Below are 16758 nucleotides of genomic sequence, written 5' to 3' on the forward strand. Positions count from 1 at the left end.
GATCCTCTCCATTATTTTTGATTTTAGAGTGTAACTCATGCTTAAATTCATGATCATTAATCCCATGTGCAAACATTTGCCTTCTTGAAACAGAAAATCAGTTTATATTTGCTGGGTTTACTGAATTACAAGTATTATATCATACATTCGAGGATGGTCTCGTCGATTATAATTTATAATCGACGAGACCTAATTTCAAATTATTTATATTTTTCAACATAATCTCCCTTAACACCAATACATTTATTCCAGCGATGCTCCAGTGCCATTATCCCATCTGTAGTGGTTCTCAGTAAGATCTGCAAAATACCCCTCTACAGCTACAATCACCTCTTGATTCGAAGAAATATGCTGACCAGCGAGAAAGAGTTTTAGTTTTGGGAAAAAGATAGAAGTCAGAAGGAGCCAAATCTGGGGAATAGGGTGGATGTTCCAACAATTCATAGTGCAGGTCCCTTAATTTTCCCGTTACCAAAACACCTTTGTGGACAGGTGCATTGTCCTGATGAAAGATTTTTTTTTTCTTCTGCAAACCAGGTGTTTTTTCATAAATTTTTCATCTAGTCTGGTTAAAAGATCAGAATAATATTCCCCAGTTATTGTTTTACCCTTTTCAAGATAATTAATAAACAAAATGCCTTTTAGCATCCCAAAACACTTTATGCCATGCCCATTCCTGCTGATGGAGCTGACTTTGTCTTCTTTGGTGCTGAACAACAGAGCTTCTATCCACTGTTTTGACTGCTGTTTGTATTCTGGTGTGTAATGGTGAAACCAAGTCTCATCCATAGTAATAAATTGATGCACAAAATCAGTTTTATTCTTGTTAAAATGCTCCAAGCACTGTTCAGAGGTTTTCATGCAAGTGCATTTTTGATCTGATGCGAGCAAGCCCAGCATCAATCTTGCACAAAGCTTTTTCATTTGTAATTCTTAATGAAAAATATATCCTACGCATTCTTTTGAAATGCCTATAGTCTCAGCAATTTCATGCACTTAGACTCACCGGTCATCCAATACCATATCGTGCACTTGATCAATGATTTCTATTGTTGTTATACTCTTTGGACGTCCTTCACGTGGATCATCTTCAAGGCTGGTAGGGCGACGTTTAAACTCGGCAGCCCATTTCTGAATTGTCAAAAATGAAGGAGAAGAGTACCCATAAATGTTTATGAACTTCGAATGAATTTCTTTTGGCGTTAAACCTTCTTTTACAAAGAATTTTATAACAGCACGATACTCAATTTTATCCATTTCAAGGGATACAAACAACACTTTTGCTTCGGACAGCTGTATAAAACAAACTAATTCATAGAATGACTTGCAATTTCACATGAATGCTTATGACAGATGTACCAAACTTAAAAAAAAAAATGTTGCTGATAGTGTTGCCATCTATGGTTGAGGTCGAGAATTTTTCAGACCACCCTCATACACTAATCTAAGCATATGAAAAGAAGCACACAATTTTAAATAGTTTGTGTACAAAAAAATAGTCACAATAATGGTTCTGTTCTCTTAGGATATGATGTTAGCATTGTCTGCTAATCATGAGCAGCCATAGTGGTGGAAACAAATGTAATCATAGTGCTCTGATATACGGTGTTTCCACCAATACAGCTACCCAAGTATTAGCAGACCATGTCCTGCATACCTGGCACAGGATCTGCTGGACAAAAACCGCCTTACTCTACTGAAGCAAATTTAAATTTGAGAAGCTTTTCCTCGAATCTGCTGAACCACTTATCAACTATCCCAACCTAAATAAATATAGTTGTATCAAACTGCCACTCATATGGGGAACCTTCATCAGCAGACAGTCAAACCAAACAGCCAAGACCATTCAACCAAAGCCAATAGGTGGCATAATTATAGGTCTACCTGTATATCTCCTGTTCCATCTTTGTTACTGAAGTGTGCCTGCATGCACATGTTTAATAGCTGTGTATTAATCCCTGAAGATGCCGATTTAACTTAAAAATATAGTAAGTAATAATTTATAAATTTTAGTTATTATCTAGTTTACATTGTTAATTTCCTTAAATGACATGATACTGGAGAATTAATGTATAAGCCTACACAACAGGTGTTATATAGGCAGGCTGCAAAGATGGCTTAAATTTGATAACTCTAACTTTTTTTAACATGGAAAAAAGCATCACCTTTCATGTACAAGCAAGTGATCAAGTTATACTTTGAAGACCATTTTCCAGTAAAAGTATATGCTAAATGACATGCTGATGGTCTCAGAGCTCATGTCATGTCCTTCAGGTAGCTTTTCATGGAAAATTTTGATCACCAAGTTTGTAACTGCAAAAAACCCTGCAGTGAGCAATCGAGTTTATATACGCCTGGATATTTTTTAATGCAATTTCCATCCATAAACAGCAGTAAATCTTAAAGTATATGTAATATTGCAGTGAGATACGGGTAATAATTGGAAGCTCTGATCTAGAGACCAAACATGTCCTGCTACAAAAAAATCATCTACTACCAATGGGCATCCACAAATATTAAAGCCTACACCTGAGGTGGGATTTGAACTCGCCAAACTCAAACTGTTGGAAAGCAGATACACTGTCCACTTAGCCAACCAGACCAGAAAGGATGCTGGCCATTTTAACAGTAATAATGACTGTGATTTCTCCACTGGTTTGAAATTTAGTTGTACAAAGGACATGCACAACTAAGTTCAGTTGCATGTATTGTATTTTTTGCAAAACACATGGAGATATTTCTGGCATACAGAATAATAGTTGCAATTCAGTAACTTACCAGGGTTTCATTTCTGGACAGTGAACAGCATTTTTTCTAAGAACCTTTTACTGTAGCTATTCATTTGTAATTAGTAGAGGAGGAAATTTAATTATGTTTAACATTAATGCTCTAAGATGTAGTGGTCTGCCTTTTACTTCATCTGTGGTGAACCAAAGCAGGTAAGTATCTCTTGGCACAAATAGCCTTCCTGAAGACAGGAAGATCGCTCATACTAATTTTTGAAGACAAGCATTTTTGAAGAAAAATAGCATGTTTTTAGATAATCTGGTAACAAAAAACAGCTATTTTTCTTTCCTAGTTTTGTGGTATAGCTGATCTTGGAATGTCACTAACTTAACTATGTCACAAAATTGTTTAGTTCTTCTAGACAATGGAATTAAATAATTAAGATTTTTTTCAATGTGGCAAAAACTGTTCGTTTTAATGTATCTTCTTCCAGTGGTGCTTCTTAAATTCCTGCATATGTTAGGTTCAAGACTATACAGTGAAAGTAATTCAGTTTAACACTCCTGTGAAATTGGTGATTTTTATCTGTTTTATTATATTTTTTTTCCTCAGGATACTTAGTTTTTTATAAGTATATTACTGCTGATTTTTGTGTATTTATTGTATTTGGCATATTTCTTGATGTGCTAAAAACTTACAACAACAATACAGCAACTATACAACAAGGAGGCTTATACATATGAAAAGAGTTATGCTATTTTAGAAACTAGATGATATCAAGAATGAATTAACATTGGAAATATCAAGACTAAAATTAATTATCAGACAAATGGTGAAGGAACTGCAAAAGGTTGAAAGTGATTAGAGAGGCATCAGAAGAACAAGCAAGGCAAACAACAAAAGGAGAAACAAAAATAAGCACTGAATTAGATAAGATATTGTGAATCAATAATCAGGTAGATAAAGCCGATCAGAAAAAAATATATATCGTATTGAAATTCAATTATATAATATGTGAATGATAACCATGTTACTACTTTTGGTGTAAATATCAAAACTTTAATGAATGTAGTTGAAAAGCAGAAAAGAAAAGAAACACTAGTACTGGTACTAACAAAAGATTTAACTGGTGATAAATAGTATGAAAAAAGATATAAAAGGATTGCTGGAGCAAGAGTGAAAAGTGAGAAAGTGAAAATCATTGTGATATTAACTAGATAGTAGTGAATTAAGAAGGGCTAAAATGGAAAACTATTTGATGCATAGCCTGTGTAGAAAGAATGGTTGTATGTTTTGGATGTGTGGAGTGAGCTTGAAAGAAGAATGGATTTACATAAGACAGGCAGCCTGCACTTAGCACATTTCATATTGGTATGAGACCAAATACGAGTCAAGGAATTTAGATCATGATGGGAGGAATGATATGAATAGGGATCTAAAAATTGTCCAAAGTGGGTATATAAAAAAACATGGAAATAACATATATTGTCTGTACAAAAATGCCAAGACAGTATCAGGAAAAAAAGGAGTTGAGAGTTTGTTGCCTTAGTGAATAAGTTGCGACCTCTGGCTATACACATTAGTAAGACTTTTTTTTATTATAAATATTTATCTCCTCCCCCAACACACAAGAGGTACAAGAGCCTATAGCACATCATTGCCATGTGTAAAGTGCAGATAAGAGTTGAGAAAGAAGAAATCTTTTGGCATTCTTCTTAAAAATGCTGTAGGTTGAAACTGTTGGGAAATGCATCACAACAAAGCCTGTTCCAATGGTAGATGGAATAAATGAGTTTGCAGTTGTACTGTAAAGGGATGTTGGACAGCTGCTGCTCTTATTTTTAGCAAGCCATACACCAAGTGGAAGAATGACATTTGTCAATTCACTGGCAAACTTCTACAGGTACTTCCATGATTGCTGGAGTGATCATGGAAGTACCTGTAGAAAACACAGAGAAGAAACACTGCATCTGTAAGATTGATGTTTAAGTGAGCCTGTGAGGGAAGCTTCATTTATGAGATGAATTGCTCTTCTCTGGACAACATCAAGAATTTTTAAGGTTTTAGTTGCACCACTCCAAATGTGTGAACAGTATTCTAGGGATGGATGAAATTTGGGATTTATATAGGGTTAATAGCTTGGTAAGAGTGAAATAGCTTTGTGAGCAAAAAGAATTCCTAGTTTTTTAGAAGCTGAGGAAGCTACTGATGTATTTGTGGCAAGAGAGGTTGGAGGTAAATGTCACTCCAAGGAGAGATAGTTCATCCTGTCTAGAGATGTGTATGAAGATGAGGAAAGGTGAGCTGAGATCCCTTTTGCGAGATAAAAGGCAGGACAAGGTTTTGGTGGCATTGAAGTTATATCCTTACCCTGCTGAAGGACGGTATGCAGATCAGTGTTCAAGGCACTGGTTGTAGATGTTCTTGCAGTAAGGGATGTCTGGGAACTACATGGTTTGTCAAAGGAGTAGGATAATGGAGAGTGCTACTGTCACATTTGTAGTGACTCTCAGTCACTACAAATGGCTGACACGCAGATTACGTTAACGACAAGAGAATGTCTTCAAAACACAAAACTTAATATTTTAAACTACAAATGAATTACTTAAATAATGTATAACATCATACATCTCCTAGGAGATGGGTTTTACATTATGGGAAATACTAAGAACAGCGATCAGAGTATCCCCCTTTGCTACGAGTTGCCCTAGTTTGTACTACGTACTTTGTACTACGTGCTTTAGCTTACGCTAGTAGTCGGCGATACTTTTATAGTTTACTATATTTGGCATGAAACTCTTTGATTTCGATCTTTGAGTTTCTTATTCTGTTTTGAAACAATGTGGGATTTAATATCCCCTTAATTTAAATACAAATGAATTGTTTAAAGTAACACAACTATTCAAATCCGGTAAGTACATCAATTTTTTTTTAACTTCTTTACATTTCATTTGGACAAAACAATCTCAATAACGGGCACATCGCAAGTGCTGACAATGCGTGTTATGAAACTAAAACTAATAAACATTCTAACATAAACAATTCATAAAAATATTCAGAATTTTAAATGATTATTTTTACATCAGTTTCATCTTTCTCTGAAAATTTTTTTTTAAAAAAAAATTTTAAATATTTAACCTATATTCAACAAATCTTTAATGCTTATTTCAAGATCTTAAATAATAAGTGATTCTTGCTCATCATTATTTACACTCTCGGAAACACGTTTCAGAATCATCTGATGCTAGAGATAATTCAGAATTTTATTCTTCCAATTTACTATACTTACAAATCTCATTTCTGTACTTCTCACATATTTCATTTAATTTATTTGAATTATGCCCTAAATCTACAGAATCATCACTATCAGAATCAAATTCTAGAGGTGTCAGATTCTACAAGTTTCTGAGATTCCTTATTAACTAAATTAGAGGTATTTTCACATTCCTCTGGCTTATTTAACTCTATATTAACTAACCTATGATATTCTGCTACTATTTCATCAATGTTAGAGTCAGTTTGATTATCACCACTATTACATTGTACATTATCTGAATTATGTGTCTTGGGATTTCTAAAATTTCCTGCATTAGGTTTTGTTTCACTCAAATTTCTTAATTTTCTCCCTTGCTGTGTATCTGAAATATGAGGTTTAAAACTATTCCCTTTCTTATTATTTCATTGTGAATGAGATGCACAATTAGTACTAGGAAAACAACTGTTATCTTTCAATATTTCATTCACATTGTCTCCTAATATAACTAAATTTCTACTCCCTAAAAAGTACCTTTTTAACCTATCAGAGTGTACATTTATAATTTTACTAGGATTTTTGACATCTTGAACCCTAAAATTCACAGGAGAAAATTTTTCTAAAATTCTATATGGACCTAAAGCTTTCCTTCCTAATTTCCCAACTCTTTTTATACTAGATTTATCATCTAACATACTAAATCTCCTGGTACAAATGACTTATACTTTCTAAAACGATTTTTATACTGTCTAGTTTTCTGAGAACTTAATTCTTTATTCATCTTATGAATAACATGAAATCTTGATTAAAATGGTTATTCCTAGACGATTCATCATCAGCAGATCCTAGAGATCTAGATAAGTAATCTGCTACTATATTTCTTTTTCCTGGAATATAAGTCACATCAATATTATATTCCTGCAGTTCCAATGTCCACCTAATTATGCGTTGATTTTTATCCTTCATAGTACTTAGGAATGACAGAGGCTGGTGATGAGATCTTATTTTAATAGGTTGTCCTAATAATAAGTATCTAAATTTTATCAATGGAAAAGTTATTGCTAGTGCTTCCTTCTCTATGGTTGATAATTCAATTCTGGACCTGATAATTTTCTACTAATAAAGGCAACTGACTTAAAATCTTCTTGTTCTAATACAGAAGCAATGCAATTATGTGAAGCATCAGCAGAAAGATAAAATACTTCACCAAACTTAGGATAAATGAGAACTGGAGCTTTAGTCAATGCCAGTTTTAGTTTGTCAAATGCTTCTTGTTGAGCTTCACCCCAATTGAATTTAACACCTTTCCTTGTTAAGTACACTATGGGTCTCAATAGCTGTGAACAATTAGGAATAAATTTCCTATAGAAATTTAACATGCCAATAAATCTACGAACTTGCCTAACTGTTTTAGGAGGTTTAGCTGATAATATGCCTTCTACATTTGACTGAGTTGGCATAATTCCCTTGCTACTGATTTTATGACCTAAACTCAACTTCTTTTAAGAAAAATTGGCATTTAGAACACTTTAAAGATAGATTTGCTTCATCTAGTCTCTTTAAAACATTCCATAGAATTTTACAATGGCTATTTATATCCTTTGAATAGATCATCCTGAAAACAGATGACTCCATTTCCCAACATATCTGATAAGACAGAATTCATTAAAGACTGGAATGACATAGCAGAGTTTCTTGCACCTTGTGGTAATCGACATAGTTGATATTTCTGCCATCTAGTAGTAAATGGGAAGTATTTTCTGTCTTCTTTCTTCAAAGGAATCTGAAAGTAGCCAGAATTTAAATCCAGTTTTGTAAAATATTGTGCTCCTTCCAAACAGATCAATAATTCCTCAATTTTACACAGAGGGAAATCAATAGGCTTTGTAACCTTATTGATGGCTCTCAAGTCTAAAACAAATCTCAGGCTTCCATTTGGCTTTTCAATTAAGATGAATGGACTGTTCCACTGGGAATTTGACTTCTCAATTATTCCTGCGCTTGCATATTCCTTCAGTAGTTTCTGGCAATGCTCCATATAGTTCAGTGGAGTCTGATATTGCCTAATATAAATAGGAGATTGAGTACAAATCTGCACTGAGTGTTCTACTGCATTAGTGCAAGACATTGAAAACAATATCCTCTGTGAAAACACCAGAAAAAAATTCAAAGGCAGATTTAAAGAATTTCAGAATTCTTTCCTTTTCTTCACTAGTAATTGCTAATTTCATTGAATCTGCACCAAATTCTCTTTTAATTCCTGAATGTTTTCCCCCTCTCATCTTTCTTTAGAGTCTCAATATTAAACACTCTTGATCATTATCATCAGGGTGTTTAAAAACTTCAGGAGATTGCTCCAATTTTCCTTTGTCATGTGACGTCCTGTCTAAATGACATTCTAGTGCACACAAGGAAACTGCATTATCAACAAAATTGAATGCGAAAGCATGACGTTTCAGAAAATCAATTCCAAATATTATTTGTACATGTGGATTTGATGATTGTAGAAGAACTATTAATGCAGATAAACTTTCAATGGAGAACAAGGAATTGAAATAAAAACATTGATTTGCTTATCAGCTGAAATTTCTGATTCAAATATACCCTTTAATTTAATTGGATAGCTTAAAACTGAAATATCATTTGGAATTATAGATTTAATTCTGTTAAACAAACTATAAGAAATGAGTGAAATATGTGCACCTGTGTCAAGTAAGATTTCACAAGGCACATCTTCAATAAATCCTTGTAGAACTGTCAAAGGATTACCTCCATTAGCATAAGGAGCTAATGATACATCAAACTCTCTTTTAGGGCTGGAGCTGTCTTTAGCTTTACCCATGTCTAACGAGTAGTTTGACATTTCTGTCCTTGCCCGTATAATATTGGCATAATAATTATTTCCAGATTTTCCTTTATTCTCAGATTTCTTACGTTGAAAACAAGACTTATTCCTAATATAACTGTCTTTAGCAAAATGACATTCTATGGTTTATTGCATCTAAAGCATTTTGGAACATATCTCCTTTGAGATGTTTTATTCCTGTCAATACCATTAGATTTACAAAAGAAAGATTGATTATCTGTAAGATTCCTGGATATTGTTAAATCAGATATCATCTTAAACAGAAGTTCCTGTCCTTTTACTATTTTTACTATTGACCTCTGTTGTCTTTCTATTTCTTCACTAAGAAATGTTTTCAGTTCCTCTAATTTCCCAACTCATGTAATTTTACTTTGGACTCAGATTCTGGAACATTTTCTGTTAGATTTACAGAAATTTCCTTAGACTGTTTCCTGTTCTGAGCACCTTTTAATTTATGAAACTTTCCTTCTCTCACTTTATATGCAGTCACAATGCTAGGAGAATGAGTTGCATTATACTGAAAAGAGTTTACCTGTTTATTATTTGAGGAAAGAAATATATCTCAAAGTCTCTCTTCCTTTTCCTTAACAAGTAGAAAACACTGGTGAATATTTTTAACCTTTTTCTTGTATGCTGTTTCTTTCAAATTATCTTTAAGGCCATGCCTAAATTGATTAAACAGCAACCATTCTAAAGAGGATTTCTCTTCAGATGAAACATTAAATTTATGAGCAATGCTCCATGATAATATTCTGAAACAGATTCATTACTACCTTGAATGCACTGATGAATTTTCCAAATGCTAGGACCGAATTCTCTTACACTTGAAAATTCTGACATTAGCAAATTTTTAAATGTTGCATAACTGTCAGTGTTTCTCAATAAAGGAGATGTGTTTAAGAATGTTTTGGCTTTGCCCAATAATTTATTATGAAGTATAATCAACAAATGAAAATCTGACCATTTTCCTAAATCTCTAATTTTTTCTGCATATTTAAAAAATGTTTCTATGCTTTCACTACTATCTCCTGAGAAAGAAAGTATTACTAAAGTTGGATTAACAAACTCAAAAAATTCCTCATCTTTAATTGAAGAAACTTCACTACTAAAATTGCTATCTCCTGTAGCCATTTTACTTGAGTCAAGATTTACTTTCTGGATTCTAAAATAAAGTTAAGTCCTAACTAATCCTGTCGACTGAGCCATTGTCAATCGAAAGAGATTTATTTTTATTTAGAGATGTTTGTATAGAGGATATTATCATAATATTAATCTTATCTTGAGAGATTTTAAAATTATTTTAATCCTATCAGCTGCGTCATTGTTTAAATATAGGACTTTTATTTATTTTATTTAATCTCTTTTTCTAACAATTATTTTTTTTATTCCGAGTGTACCTATATATTTATTTATTTCACAAGGGTTCACTCTGATAGGTGCAATGATCTCCTTTTTTTACTATTTCTTTCAGAATCCAAATAATCACTGACTCAAGACCAAAATAAACATTTAATATAACAAAAACAATATATATACACTTCAAACAAATATTACATAATTACAAATTTAATCATTGGATTCAAGGCTTTTAAAAATAAACTTACACTTAAGAGACTAGACTAAACACTGTTTTCACAATGACAAAATGTTCATAGCCAGTTTCTCTCTCTCTATCAAGGCCCTTTTCCGAAGATATATGATTTTATTCTTTATTTTCATAGGATCCTTTTTCTCATCACTTATGTAGCACACATTAATTCTTCCTGACTCAATTCTGTCTCTTTTTAGTAGAAATAATAGTTAGATCCGGCATCCTTAATATAGATGAAACTTCCTAATCAGAGTTTTCTCAAACATTCCTTTAGAACGTAAATAGCAATTTCTTCTTTTATTCACTAATGCTTTTTGACAGTCTTAACTCTTCCACTTTAAAAGAATTCACAGTTGTACGATCCCTTTTCAGAACCTACTATAAATCTTCCAAATAGCGTTTCCTCCAATATTCCCTTTAAAAGCCTATAGCAATATTTCCCTTTTATTTACCAATACTTATTCCACTTTAAGCTTCATAGTTCCACGATTCCTTTTTTCGGAATATACTATTAATTTTTCTCCGACTGTCACATAAAAAAAATTCAATTTCCTCCTAATCTAAATGTCTGCCGGCTTGTGTTCTAATTTCTTTCCGAACGCTCTCTTGTTTATTTCTCCGTTATTTCGATACCAAATGCTTTCTGTCAGCTGTCAATCACACATCAAACTTCTCGACGAGCATACGTGCTCCATGAAACTGGCAAGCAAGAAGTTAGGTATAATGGCTGACACGCAGATTACGTTAATGACAAGAGAATGTCTTCAAAACACAAATAATATTTTAAACTACAAATGAATTGTTTAAAGTAACACAACTATTCAAATCCGGTAAGTACATCAATTTTTTTAACTTCTTTACATTTCATTTTGACAAAACAATTTCAATAACGGGCACATCGCAAGTGCCGACAATGCGTGTTATGAAACTAAAACTAATAAACATTCTAACATAAACAATTCGTAAAAATATTCAGAATTTTAAATTATGATTATTTTTACAATATCACCATATACCAGTTGTGAAAGGTGCCAACACCTTATTATTAAAATTCTCTGGATTAGAGATAGTTGATGGAAGTTTTTTCACTTGGCTATGCTACTAATTATATATTTGGTATCAGAAGTGGTACCTTAGTATCACCACTTCTGGGTCTGGCTCCCACTGATGAAACCTCAATAAAGGTCGAAACCAGTCTGGGTAGTGACCCTTCCCTTAATGCATAGCATTATATATGTCCGCAAGGAGATGTGCTTTGCATTATGGGATACTAAGGCAAGTGATCAGAACTTATACCACCTTTACCACAAGTTGCTCCAGTCCTGAAAATACTTTAGGTGCAAACTGTTTACTTACAGTTGGATAAAGGATTAAACCAAATATATATCTGGTAGCATAGCCAAGTGAAAATACTTCCATCAATATACTATTTTCTGGATGTCTGTCAATTAGCTATCCTCTTATCTATGTCCAATCTCATTTATTATAATTGTGTAATAAGAATCCATGTGGCATCCTGCCAAATGCTTTTACAAAGTCCAGCAATATTATGCTATAGCCATTTCTCTTATCCAACTCAGCTGTTACTTTATTACAAAAAGTGAGTACATTACTAAAACGTGATCTCCCTTTTCCCAAAGCCATACTGGTTCTACAGAGTATCATTATGATCCATTCATGCCTGAATTCTGTCTAACACCCCTGAGATACTAAATGATCTACTGCTATCTTAAAGTCTCCTTTATATAATGGGACCATCATGCAGTCATTCATTCCTTTGGACTGTGCCAGCATTGAGACTTGCAGCCTTGTTAGGAGCACTACCATTTCTCTTGCATTTTCCCTTTAAACAAGGTGCTGATATCTCAACCATGGCTTATTCACATTGAAATTTCTTTAAAATTCTAAGCACCTTCAGTTCATTTAATTATATTCTCATATTAATTGTTTGCATCAGTCATACATTATCCTCACCTGGATGATATACACTTGCAAACTAATCACTAAATGATTCACCTATTTATTTTCTTTTACTCCTCTGATCTGGCTGTTCTTTTACCTATTTTTTACTTGCCACAGTGAAAACAACTGGGATTTCATTGGCTAGCTTGGCTAATTTACTCTCATACTCTGTATTGTCTTTTTCATCATACTGGTTACCTTTCTTTCCTGGGTTTTGTACTACTCATGTGCTTGTTGATCATCTTTCTCCTTATATGCCCATGCAACATTTTATTTATTTATTTAATTTTTTTTTTACCTGTTTAATAATGCTATTTATTTATCTAACCCATCATCTATTTACCTCCTGTCCCTGGATATGCAATCTAAAACTGCTTTTCTTATATAACTCTTGACTACTTTCTATAAACTACTGACACTTGGGTTATTCCTATGGCCAAGATGTACTAAACCCTCCAGTACTAATCCCATCCTGTATTGTCTTTATAAGCTGTCATACTTATCTTGCCCAACAGAACAGAAGAAAGCTTTTATCTAGACTGTTTCTGTAAAAGGGAGATATATTAAGCTATTAAACTATTACCCCCATTGCCTTCACCTCAATATTCTTAAGTGATGGAGAACATCATCAACAACCAGCTTTGAGACCTATCAGTTAATTTTTGAATACTGACATGGATTCCACCTTTCTTGTTTTATAGCAGATGTTGCTAACCTTACTCATCTTTATACAAAGGCCAAGGAAAGATTTGAAGAAACTTGTGTAGTCACCTTAACATTTCACGGCATATGATTAAGTTTGGCATTGTAGCCTTTTCACCAATCTGCCAAATTACAGCCTTCTTACTTTTTGTGAATGGATTGCCAGCTTCCTCTGTGGTCATGATGTCATGTCACAGCAGACAGTTCCATCTTGTCTGATTTTTTTTTTTTAAATTTTTCATCAATACCAGAGTATCCTAAGGCTGTTCTTTTACCTACTCTTTCTTCTATACCCTGTTATGCCCAATCTATTGGGTCATGTTCGGATGACTCAACATTGAAGATCTCTATGGTCAAACATTTAACACTGATTGTCTAGCCATTCTTGAGTGGGGTAAAGATAATGTAGCAAATCTTAATGCTACCCAAACAGAGTTGTCCTATCTTATTTCCCAGAAGAAACACCATGCCTCACTCTCTCTGACTTTTGATAGCACTCTGCTCACCATCCAAGATCAGTTCTCTCTTCTTGATTTTGCATTCACATATAGTCTTCCCTTGCATAAGTTTTGCATTCTTTTAATCTCCAATCTCTAAAAGAATGCAAAACTCCAAAAAAAGTTTTGCATTCTTTTAATCCACCCAATCTTAGAATAATTTTGTTTTCACATTTTTTTGGGGGGGGCACTAAAAATCTTCCTCAGAAGGATTGATTATATCCAGAAGAGAGTAATTCACTTAACAGATTATGTCTCCCTCTTAATGACTCCCTCCAATCACTTCCCATCGATGCCCTGTTTCTGCATTATGTCTTTCTACAAGTATTTCCATAGGCACTGCTCCACTGATCTGGCACCATCATTCCCGCACTTCCCTGTAATTATATATGAATAAGGGCAGCTGTTTGTCATTTACATAGAACTCATCTCTAAACTTACCGACCCAACTTCTCAGCCTCTTCCTTCAATCCATATACCACTGAACCTTTGCAAGAGTTTACCCTGCCATCTCCATGTGAGACTGGCTAACACACTTTCAAGCAGAAAGTTCCAGATGGAATTTGAATACACACTTTTCCAACCAAAGGGCATCATCATCATTAATACTGATTGGCCAATGATGGAAAGTAAACAAAATTAAAATTATACATCTATGGTAGCAAGAAGTGAGCATTTTCAAATTATTACAGCATTGTTTGATTGTGTTAATAAGAATTTATAATTACTTTATACTCACTACACAAAAGAATCTTAAAATTAAAAACGGAACTTTCAAGCAGAAAGTTCCAGATGGAATTTGAATACACACCTTTCCAACCAAAGGGCATCATCATTAATACTGATTGGCCGATGATGGAAAGTAAACAAAATTAAAATTATACATCTATGGTAGCAAGAAGTGAGCATTTTCAAATTATTACAGCATTGTCTGATTGTGCTAATAAGAATTTATAATCACTTTATAGTCACTACACAAATGAATGTTAAAATTAAAAATATGCAAAATATAGAGAAAATGAAAACAGTTATGAATCAACACAATATTTTTCTTACCTTGATATTTGGGTGCATTCGAAAAAGCTGCTGTTTACTATATAAACTATTAATTCCAAGAGCAAGTTCTACTTCTTTGTACAATAGTATAAATATTTTCACTCCGTGTTGCTGAAAATTAAATATTTATTGCTTTATGTATGTTTTATCTATAAAGAAATGCTGTATTATTATTATTTTTTTTTTAAATTAATTCTGTTACAAATATCAGCACCACAACTAATCCATATCAGTGCTCCTGCTTATAAATTTTAAGACTACCTTCATTATACGAAATATAACATCTGAATAACATACCCTACCTGGCTTGGATAGTGAGGGCCACTATCAAAACTAGTTTCGACCTTCATTGAGGTCTCATCATTGGGAACCAGATCCTTCAACCAAAGCTGAAGTAATGCAGAAGTCATATTTCTCATATACAAGTAGTGAAAATGTATATCATCTTATTATTAAAATACTCTGGATCAGAGATAAAATTAGAAGTCTATATGTGTGTGTGTGTGTGTGTGTGTGTGTGTGTGTGTGTGTGTGTGTGTGTGTGTGTGAACAAGACCAGCAGAAAGCAGGATGCCAATTTGGTGGAGCAGTAACAATGGAAGATTCTGCAGAAAAGACCGAACTGAAACATACCAACCATGAGATAGTGGTTGAAGTAAGTTGGTGAGGAGAAGAGTATTTATCAGTTAAATCACTCTCTTCCCTGGAGAGCATCAAGATTTTTTGGGAGGTTTCAGGTACACCAATCCAAACATGAACATTCTAAAGGTGGGAAGATTTGGGATTTGTAAGGAGTTAACAACTAGATGGATAAAAAGTAGCAAAGAAGTCACCTAATTTTTTACAGGCTGAAAAAGCTATTGACATGTTAATGCCAGGAGAGACTAGAAATAAATGTCAGTCCAGAGAGAGAGAGAAAGAAAGAGAAAGCAATTCACTGATTGCAGAAATTCTTTACGTTTGGGATGTTTGAGCACTGCATTGTTTATTGTGTAGGAAGAATGAAGTACGAGGGATGTCCAGAAAGTAAGTTCCATTTTTAAATATTTTCACTACAGCGCTGCGATCGCAATGGTGTGCATGCATGGCAAGTTTGTTGATTCCTTAGCAAAGCATTGGTGCCATTTTCAGACATTCTCACAGTGTGTACGCTTCTTGGTGTGTGTTTATTATGTCTAAGAAAATCGAATCGCCTGTCGCACGTGAAATTAGGTCAGTTATCCATTTCTTGAATGTGAGGAACGTTAAAAGCAGCTGAAATTCATCGGCAAATTATTGAGGTTTATTGAGAACATGCAATGAGTGATTCACCACCACCTTCGGCTGGGAACAATTCCATCATCCCCCATATAGTCCTGACCTCTCGCCAAGTGACTTTCACCTGTTCAAACATCTGAAATCTTTCCTTGGCAGATTTCAAGATGATGACGAGGTCAAAGAAGCAGTCAATACGTGGCTTGCATCACAGGCAGCAACCTTCTATGACGAAGATATACAACTCTTGGTGCCCGTTATGATAAGTGCCTGGACAATGGTGGAAATTATGTAGAAAAGTAATGAAAGATGTCTACTTTAATTTCCAATAAAGGTTTTTTTTTTCTAAGTATATTTTTGTTTCTCTGATGGCCCATCGGAACTTACTTTCTGGATATTCCTTGTATATTATCATCAGCAAAATTGTGAATAGAATACTGGTCAATGACAGAAAGTCATTAATGCATATCAAAAGAGGATAGGCAATAAAAATACTTCTGCGCAGTGGAGAAGCTTAAAGAAAGGAAATCATCTTTCATGAGCTATCGACCAAAGATGGCAATTTATGCTAATAGAATGTCAGTAAATTCTGCCAGAGTACTGGAATTACAATTTCAAAACACATAGCCAACACATAAAATTATGACTATGAGGTGTGGCTATTAAATAACAAGACTGGTTGCAAAAATGTGGTTTATTATTACAATTGTACAACTTAATTGTTATCCCCTTCAACATACTCCCCTCCTCTATCTATACACCGTTGTATATGAATTTTCCATTGTTGGAAGCAGTGCTGCAAGTCATCAGGTATTATCTGCGTCAGTATCGCTGCTGTTTTCTCCTTTAC

General features: G+C 33.8%; 1 protein-coding gene across 8 annotated transcripts in view; it reads right to left on the minus strand.

The window, feature by feature from the left end:
* LOC150109091 (phospholipase D1-like) overlaps window positions 1-16758 on the minus strand; it is a 584228-nt gene that overhangs the window by 272428 nt on the left and 295042 nt on the right. For 7 of the 8 annotated variants that reach the window (XM_090411563.1, XM_090411593.1, XM_090411560.1 and 4 more), the window contains one exon: window positions 14655-14765. The exons of the other annotated variant lie outside the window; for it this stretch is intronic. In XM_090411563.1, coding sequence (XP_090267689.1) covers window positions 14655-14765 — 111 coding nt within the window. The remainder of the gene's footprint in view (window positions 1-14654; window positions 14766-16758) is intronic. 8 annotated transcript variants of the gene reach the window in all.

This window comes from Typopeltis vanoorti, chromosome 2 (genome assembly GCF_054136105.1).
Source record: "Typopeltis vanoorti isolate ZY-2024b chromosome 2, IOZ_Tvanoo_1.0, whole genome shotgun sequence".
Taxonomy (NCBI): Eukaryota; Metazoa; Arthropoda; class Arachnida; order Uropygi; family Thelyphonidae; genus Typopeltis; species Typopeltis vanoorti.